At 34.9% G+C, this 9,428-nt stretch overlaps 1 protein-coding gene across 2 annotated transcripts; it reads left to right on the top strand.

Annotated features, from left to right (window-relative positions):
• Nucleotides 1-539: 539 nt before the first annotated feature.
• LOC125496052 (uncharacterized) lies at nucleotides 540-2,603 on the top strand. 2 transcript variants are annotated; one of them, XM_057393264.1, is made up of 4 exons: nucleotides 540-1,334; nucleotides 1,449-1,748; nucleotides 1,820-1,931; nucleotides 2,016-2,603. In XM_057393264.1, the coding sequence occupies exons 1-4, from the start codon at nucleotides 1,318-1,320 to the stop codon at nucleotides 2,163-2,165; spliced, it is 579 nt and encodes a 192-aa protein (XP_057249247.1). In that variant the 5' UTR covers nucleotides 540-1,317; the 3' UTR covers nucleotides 2,166-2,603. The 2 variants fall into 2 exon arrangements, with proteins under 2 accessions (XP_057249247.1, XP_057249246.1); XM_057393263.1 differs by having other exon boundaries at nucleotides 540-1,748.
• The last annotated feature ends 6,825 nt before the right edge of the window (nucleotides 2,604-9,428 follow it).

The following is a 9,428-nucleotide window of genomic DNA, read 5'->3' as shown; positions in this document are numbered from 1 at the left end:
GCGGTATTTTCCTCTCATCCCTAGACTAAAGAGGCTTTACATGTCATCTAATACTGCAAGAGACATGAGATGGCATTTTGACCGCAAGGACGAAAAAATATAGCCACCCGGAGATGGAAGGCTTGGAAAAAATTTGATGATAGATATGAAGAATTTGCTAAAGATCCTCGTAGTGTTAGATTGGTCTAGCAATGATGGTTTAATCCACACGTCTTATGAACACTAATTACAGTACATGGCCAGTGATTCTGATTCCTTATAATTTGCCTCCTTGGCTTTGTATGAAGTCATCCTCATTTATTTTGTCCTTGATTATTCCTGGAAAATATGGTCCCGTATTGATATTGATGTTATTTGCAACAATAATCCATGAGTTAAAATTGTTGTGGGAAGGTGTAGATGCCTTTGATGTTTATAGTGGAAAAAACTTTAAACTACGAGCATCCTTACATTCCACTATAAATGATTTCCTGCATATGCTATGTCGGGTTGGAGTACAAAAGGTTATAAACTTGCCCTACTTGTGCCAATTCTACTTGTTCATATTATTTTGGTGGTAAAATTGTCTACCCGGTTCTCGAAAATGGTTACGGATTGATCATCCTTACCGTTCTCAAGCTATTTTATTTGATGGGAAAGAGGAATATGACCTTGCTCCGGTTCATGCTAGTGGGACAGAAATTTTGAAGCAGCTAGAAGAAGTTAATTATGTTTATGGAAAATCAAAAACGGTTCCTAAATAAAGAGGGAGAGAAGAAGTTGAGGATGATGAAATTGATAATGATAATGATAAGGTTCTCTGAAAAAAGAAAAGTATATTATTTGACTTGGAATACTGGGAACATAATCTTCTTAGACACAATTTAGATGTTATGCACATTGAGAAGAATGTGTGTGATAATCTCTTAGGAACTCTTTTAGAAACTGAAAAGATTCGAGATGATAAGAAAGCTAGGGAGGCTCTCAAACAAATAAATATAAAATCTCATCTTTGGCTTCAAACGCATCCTAATAATGTTAAAGAGTATATGCCTCCACGACAATCCTATCATCATGCAAGAAATCCTTCTTGTTGCTTTAAGAGCATCAAATGCCACAAAAGTTATTGATTCGCTTGAGGAGTTGTCGTACTTTTTTAAGAAGATTTGTTCAACCATCATTGATAAAGGAGAGTTAGATACCATTCAGTCAAAGCTTGTGTTGACCCTTTGTAAGATGGAGAAGGAGTTCCTCCCAACATTTTTCACAATTATGGTTCATCTACTAATTCATTTAGTGGATAAGGTTAAACTCGGCGGAGCTGTTCATTATAGATAGATGTATCCTATTGAAAGGTCATTATTTCTAATTTCATATTTTCTTTTAATTTGTTATTTTTTTATATATAAAAATCCATCGTCAAATCTTCTCTTATCTCTTTCATGCTCAAAATCTTCATATATATTAAGGTACTTGGCCTTTTTGAAATCTCATGTTAGCAATAAAGCACAACCTGAAGGGTCTATAGTTGAAGGGTTCCTTTTATGGGAGACAATTACATTTTGCTCGAGATATTTAGAAAGTGTTGAGACAATGTTCAACAGACCAAAAAGAAATGATGACGGGGTTCCACACATCAATAACTATCTATACAACTCAGGTTGTCGCGTAATTGGAAAGAGAGAAAATGTCCGTCTTGATGACAAAAGTTTAAAGCAAGCACATCGCTATGTTTTACTTCATTCGGATGAGATGAAACAAGTGTTTGAGTAAGTACCATTATTCGTTATTTAGTGAATGTATCAATTATTTTAACAATAATTTTTTTCAAACTCTTAAGTGATTTCCTGCAAGTAAAGCGGCAAGGGCATCGAGTGGGTGAAACTGTGGTGAATGAATATAATGAAAATCAATGGAGACTTAACGAATTCTCGGATTTGTTACAAAACCAGGTTATATGCTTTAAAATTTCGGGTTGCCTTAATTATTTAATATATTAATCAAAGTTTAACTTAATATATTACCTCGAATTATAGATCCATAACCTAGATGATAGCACAGTAGAAGGAAAGTTGAGAAAAGTGTTAGCCGGTGGTTTAAGCGATCGCGGTAAAAGGATGAAAAACATCATTATTAATGGATATAAATTTGACACCATGGATCGTGAACGATTTGGAAAGACATAAAATTCTGGAGTGATGGTTGAAGCCGATGGCCAAGAGTATTATGGAAAACTAAAAGAAATTTTTGAACTTGATTACTGTGGTTCATTTAGGGTTGTAATGTTTCGTTGTGACTGGGTTGACATTCGTAGGAGTTTTAAAACATACCCGAGTGGTAGAGTTACTGTCAACTTCTCAAAGTTGATTCACACTGGTCGAAATTTGCATGATGATCCATTTGTTTTCTCTTCTCAAGCAAAACAAGGTTTTTATGTCGAGGATGAGATACAAAAAGGATGGCTGCACATAATTAAGACTAAGCCCAGGGACTTGTTTGATATACCCGAGGATGATGAGATTCTAGAAGACTTGGGTTTTGGGTTTTTAGAATTTAATTTATCATTGTTCATTTTTGGATTTATGTTTCGATTATGGATTCGAGTTCTTAACTTTTATCTAATGGTACTAGTACTACTTTGTCTACTCCACATTTATCTTTCTTATTATTCCTCTGTTTGCATTTCCCTCTTGATTTCACACTATATCTACTTAAAAAATATGTAAATGAATGTGATATGTTGGATTATTTTAATTGGGTGAAAGCTTTGCTGAGGATATTGATTATTGATGTCATATTATATCGATTTATAGTATAAGCCACTTAATTAGGCTCTGTTGTTAATTTTTTGGTTAATGCTTCATGCTCGTTATTCAGATAGGAGATTATTGTTGTTTTTCGTGTCTTAAGTTAGCATGTTAATTAAAAGAACTAAGATTGGATAAAAAAAAACTTAAGTTTTTGCTATCATCATGGGAAAAGAAAACCATAGTATAGGCTTATAGCATAGCTACTATGATGAGAACTCTTTAAACTGTTATTCAAATAAGTTGGTCGAGGGAAATAGAAGTTTTATATGACAATGAATCATGCAGTTAAATTCTGAATTCTTGATGTTTTCTACTCTGTTGCACATTGTGACTGAAATCATTCACATAGATCTTACTCTGCAGGTATATTTTGTCTAGTTTTCTTATTGAAATCATGTTATTTTAGGAATACATCAATTTTGAAATCTGCCTGTCTATAAAGTTGTGTAGTATTAACTAGATATGTCAATTTGTATATGCTCATTAATGTTTTTGTTCGTGTGAAGAGAGGACCAGGCCCAGTTGACAATTTTTAGAAATAGTGAGTCTCTTTAGCAGAATAAGGGGAGATACTAAGAAAGAATCAAATTAATTTTTGACTGAACATTTTTGTGCTGACATAAAGCATTAATAGGAGAAGATATTCACTGCAGAATTCTTGTCATGCTTAAACTTATTATTATATGGTGCACTTATAATCTAGGCACTAACTACCATTCATGATCATTCTTTTATGAATTTAGAAACTAAGAAAAGAATTATGAGCTGAATCAATACTAAGCTCTTAATTAGTCTATGATGGCAATATCACTTGTGTCTTGTTAGGGATCTTGGTATTATTATCATCCTTTTCTTTGTGCATTTAACTTTGTTTAACCCTCTAGCTTGTGTAGCCCAAAAAGTAAGTGAATCTCTGAATCATCTGAATCTCATAGCAAGCTGAGAAATATATGCAGGGAGTAGCTCAGCTAATTGAAACTGTCTCTGCCTCGTTGGGCCTGTAGCTATCTGACGACCTGAAGTGACTATGTCAAAAGCAAATAGAGAAGATCTGCAAGATATACATGATAGGCAAGAAAATCAATTAGATGTGAGCACTTGACTAGCACATAGCTATGCATTAATCTATAACAATTAACTCCTTAATGGAAGTTATGTGGACATGGCAGAAAGTGCTGATATCTGAAATAGAACCACATAGTAAAACAGAAATGGGAGATTTATTAGTGAATAGATAGCATTCACTATCAAGTACTAGCATTCACTATCGATTTCCTTAGCTTAATTTTTTGGTTTGTCTTGCAGTGCTATATTATGACTTATCGAGGGAAGAAAACGGGGGACGTACATGCAGATGACCAGCCCAATTCATTGTCTTCGCAGTCACCAGGTGCTGCTGCTGCACACAGCTCTCCTTCGACCGAAAATGCATCACAACCAAACCAAAAACAAATCCTCTAATCACAGCCATATGAGGTTCCTTCTAATGTTGAATTTAGACCATTTTGCCCATCAAGTGTCACCACAACAAAGGTCATGTCTCCATGTTTGAATACAGAAAGTGCAACAACTAGCAAACCATTAGCTATATGGAAAAACCCACCTTGTAATACATCAAAACCAGGATCTTCTTTTTACAAGAAATTTAGCATAGCTTTTCTTCTAGCCCTTTTTGTTTCTGCCTCTTACCCTTCTCTAAAGATGCTCTACATGTGGGCTATGTACATTCAAGTCTCTAATAGCCTCAATAGGTCTAAGATACCCAAAACCAAGCTAAACCTGACAAATGGTAGATCTTTCCTGGGTCGCTGTTGATGCTGTTAAAGAGGGAAGTTGGGCATCTTGCTCATGCCAATTCTATCCTGCCATCACCCCATAGTATACTGATTCTTTGAAAATCATTCACAAAAAGATAGATATAGATTTAGAAATTCATGTGTATTGTGCACTACCCAACCACGTCTTCCTTTCCTGGTACAATAATAATCCTGAACAATAAGGAAGTCTTACGCATTGGAGCCATAGGCAGACTACGATAGAAAGAGGTAATAGACATAACAAGGATAAAAGGATGTGCTTTCCGTCTTTAGACCAATTTTCCCAAGATTGTTGTCCTTTACTCACAAAAGCTAGTAGCATTTAGAGGCTTCCAGATTATGTAAAGGAACAATGGGCAGAAACTTTCTTGTTTGGTATGAATGGATGGAAGCACAAGTTCCACAGGTATTTCCATCATATATCACGACTTCCAATAATATGCCAATTACATTAAGAATATTGTCTTACAAGCTCATCGATCTTCTCATCTTCATTCTTAACCACTTTCTTCTTTAGTAGAAGAGGAACTGCCTTCTTCTCTTCCTTACATACCTTGCCATGCTTCAACTCAATTCTCTTTGAAAGACTCAACTGTTTTACTTTCCTATTCCTGTTCTTCACAACACTACTGTGAGTTCCTTTCTCCTTTTTCTCTTCGACTTCTACATTCTTCCTTCTCCTTCCTTGTCTTTCTTTTACCACAAGATCTATGTTCTCTGCATCTAGAGCATCTGTTGCGGGACTCGGCTTAAAAATGCTTTCAAGCTTAGCTGCAGCTTCATTAAGATCTAGCTCAACATCGGATGGTGAAGCTTCAGCTACGCTGCTGGCAACACGAATTCCTTTCAATGGTTTTGTAACTGATTGTAGTCTTTTTCTATTCTCTTTCTTTGGATCTGCTTGTAAACTCCTAGGCTCACTCACTGCAACTAAAGTTGTCCTTTTGTTTTTATCCACTTTGAATCCCAGAATTAAGGGTCCATTTACTGTAGATTGATAAGCTGTGAATGTTCTGCTTAATCCTAACGATGGTCGGGAAGCTGAGCTTGAACACTCACAACTCCCATATCAACTCCCTGATCCAGAAGTTTGCCATGGCAGGTAACCTGTTAAGTTATGAGTAGAAGCTAGAATAAGCCTTAAATCAATGGTTTGTCGGCTAAAAGAGCATAATTTCCTACATCAAACAAATGACCACTAGAATGCCCTAGGCAAAAGAAACCTCTTATGCTAGTTCAACAATCCTGGTTCAGTAGCATGGTAATTATGGTTGCACAAAGTGTTTGAAAAACCAAAGATGTGATGGAATGATCCAAAAGAATACAGTCACAGAAATATCAAAAATCCTTCTTGATCCACATTCTAATGGTAATAATCACCACACCTTGTAATCTCATTATTCTTCAAGAAATTAACTAATACCACAATCCTATTTACTTGCTATATTTGCCTTCTAATAGTCGAAGTTTATAAACTTTGTATTTTTTTCTCACTAGTACTTAATATAAGAACGAATACCATGATGCGGGATCTTGTTAGATTCTCAGTGTGTACTTCAACAATATCAACATTGATTCTATAGCATTAATCATATATCGAGCAATTGATACTACATAGCCTTAAAAAGTAAAGATAGTAGTTGTATTGACAAGATCAGTTTCGTAAAAGCAGATACTACATAGCCTTAAAAAGTAAAGACAGTAGTTGTATTGATAAAACCAGAGTGCTTGAAAATTGCGCATTATCTTTTTGTTGCTTCATGTATAAATACATTTGTCCATATACTTCCTATGTTTTTTGAATTGCAAATTTTTGACTTTCAAGCTTGCTAACACACAACTATTTTCTTACTGCCCATAACTATTTTCTTAAAGGAACGCTTTATAATTCCTGATGGTCCTGAATACGAGAAACAAATCCTCAAGCGTGCTAACAGAAGTTGGAGGCATTTTAAACACCATCTCAAGTCACATTACTACAAACCAGATGACATGACTCTCGATGAGATGTGTAATTTGCAGCCACCATACGGACTTACTAGTAATCAATGGATAAAGTTGGTTAAGCACTGGCATTCAGAGCTAGGGAAAGTAAGTTACTTAATTATGATTGACATTTGATAAATCTTTGTTCTGTTTTTTTTAGAAATATTTTTTTCTTTAATATGAGTGCAGAAATTGTCAGAAGCTGGGAAAAACGCACGAGCTTCCCTAAATCAACTTCATAGATGTGGCTCCAAGAGCTTCGCAAACAAGCAAGCTGATTATGTATGATTCATGAATATTAACATATATATAATTGCCGGAATATAATTAATATGACTATGATTGACTGATGGATTCTTCATAAAAAAGGAAAATTGCTGTAAATTTCAACTATGACCAACCTAAAATTGACCTATTAGACAGAAAGACTCATGGGCTCATGGCCTGGTATATACCTTCTATATCCAAACCCAATAAGCCCAGTCAGATGTGAAGGCACCTTTATAAAGGTGACAACGTACAAGATACCAAAACCCAATAAGTCCGGCCGGATGTGAAAGACACCTTTACAAAGGTGACAAAAGTATAAGATACCCAAACCCAATAAACTAACCGGATGTGAAAGATAGTTTTATAAAGGTGACAAAGTACAAGATATCCAAACCCAATAAGCCCAGCCGGATGTGAAAGATACCTTTATAAAGGTGACAAATTACAAGGATATCAAAGTCGGTAATTACCTGTTGTAGGTTAGACATGATCTGCCTAAAACCTTGGTAAACATCACATAACACAAACTGGGCATTAGTAAGCTCCAAATTAAGGTCAATAATGGGATCATTTAAGAGCTGATTATGCTGCGAAATAAGCTAATTAATCTCATGAACACAAGCTCTCATCCCTCTTCCATTTCTCCTAGTAAGAAAGTACTAGTTAACCACTGACCCAGGAAGACATCCTAGAGGCAAAATCCCTATTGAAACAACCTTCCTCGCCCCTGTATCATAGAAATCTCTCAAGGCACTCGTCACCTCGTCGACCAGCAGTGACGGAACCAACTAGATGTTATTGTAGTTGGAGGAAATCAAAGCGTTTTCGAAGAGGAAGTTTATGTAGTCATTTTTGCCTAAGGAGAGTTATAAGACTGAGGATCTGATGAAGTTTTGTGCTTCAATTTCACCAAGTTGTAGCTGCAGGAGTTAGATGGTCTCAAAGGCTTGCCTTAACTGTTGGTTAAGGGACAGGAAACTCGAGCCGTTTTCCCGAGTCATAATTGTGGCTTGGGTTGACCCGTAGTTGATTCCATTTAGTATGCCTTCAATTGTACCATTTTTCTCATAGAATGTTGGTATGCTTGGCAGATTCATCTTCTTGAATGCATAATTTTAGATAAAATTGCACACTTGACAAGCAAAGCACAGACATCTTCACAAAGAAACGGGAGGACCTTCTACCCACGGTGCGATAACGAACTCAATTTCAATGAAATGAAGTACACGCAATGATACTTCTCTCTTTTCCAAAATAACTTTTCAATATAAAATTTAGAGAATCATCAAACCATTATCGTCCGTGTGATAATGTATCGACTTATTCAGAATTTTGCAGCGTAAGACATATAACTGAACTTTAGAATTGAAATATAATAAGTAATTAAATAACTTTAAGACCAAACAACATTGTTAACTTTACTTCATACCAACTTAAATGTAAATGTATCTACTATAAAACAATCAATAGATCAATCTTTTACACAAGCTCTACATTCCTAAATCTCAATTATGCAACATCTGCACACGTGTAGATGTCAATGCACTAAAGAATCTGCTCACCAAGAATGGGTCATCATAATATCAATAAGGCAAAGTCATGATCAACACATACATACAAAGCATGAATCAGCACAGCTGAGTACTACATAATAATAAATAAACATTACTAACATGATAATAATAAATATTAAACAGAGATAAATAACAACAAAACAATGTAACAATCTGCAGATAACTTTTATTGAACTAAACTTTAACAATCTTTTTATTACTTTAATAGAATAGTCATTGGATCGAGTTGTCTCCTCTAAAAATCAGTCTTCCCTTTGGATGACGAAATACAGGCGCAACTCCATATTCCATAATGACCTACGATATCGTGGAACCTTTTAATAAAAATAGGAACAATGATCAATCCCATTCCCAGAAAAAGTCACGGCACGACCACCATGAATCCCAACTCCTAATTGTCCAACTTCAGACGTGCACCAGTCTAAAGTTTATTACTATTCAAGTTTCACTTTACATGATTTACCAATTATTACTTGTTATGACACACAATCAATACAAATAATATTTAATCAAACATTCACAACTTTTTTTTCTTTTTCATCTTATGATGAAATAAGTGATCATACAACTTACAATCCAAGATTAATTCCTTCTTTAATCCAATCTTTTTTATTTGTTGAACCTAGCCAACAACCAGCTTACCTTTCAAAGGTAGGAATTATCAACTTATCAGACTAGGTCCACAGTACTCCTAGAGTAGTAAAATTAATAATATAAGGGAACACATGATTCAATCATGATCCAACTGATAAATATATTAATTTCCCCATGTGAATTAATAAATAAAATTCCCAACCAACATGCTTGCATCAATATTCCATGCAAACATGATAGTAATCTCATAATTAAATCTCATACTTAACATGTTCGCACACACGCATTAAACATGTAAAATCCAATCATAATAGAAATCATATATGAATTTTAAGTTCATATACATGATACTACAGAACTTTTTCTTCCTAAAATCATGATACTACACCAAACAATAC

This window comes from Beta vulgaris, chromosome 3, assembly GCF_026745355.1.
Source record: "Beta vulgaris subsp. vulgaris cultivar EL10 chromosome 3, EL10.2, whole genome shotgun sequence".
NCBI classification, from domain to species: Eukaryota; Viridiplantae; Streptophyta; class Magnoliopsida; order Caryophyllales; family Amaranthaceae; genus Beta; species Beta vulgaris.
The sequence above is the reverse complement of the archived record's forward strand: the minus strand, read 5'-3'. Positions and strand labels throughout refer to the sequence as shown.

Bases quoted from the DNA above. Each gene is read 5' to 3' on its own strand.
- LOC125496052 (XM_057393263.1), top strand. From the start codon at position 1,318: ATGTATCCTATTGAAAGGTCATTATTTCTAATTTCATATTTTCTTTTA. The intron at 1,749-1,819 runs GTAAGTACCATT...CAAACTCTTAAG, and splicing joins GAGATGAAACAAGTGTTTGA to TGATTTCCTGCAAGTAAAGC. The intron at 1,932-2,015 runs GTTATATGCTTT...CTCGAATTATAG, and splicing joins CGGATTTGTTACAAAACCAG to ATCCATAACCTAGATGATAG.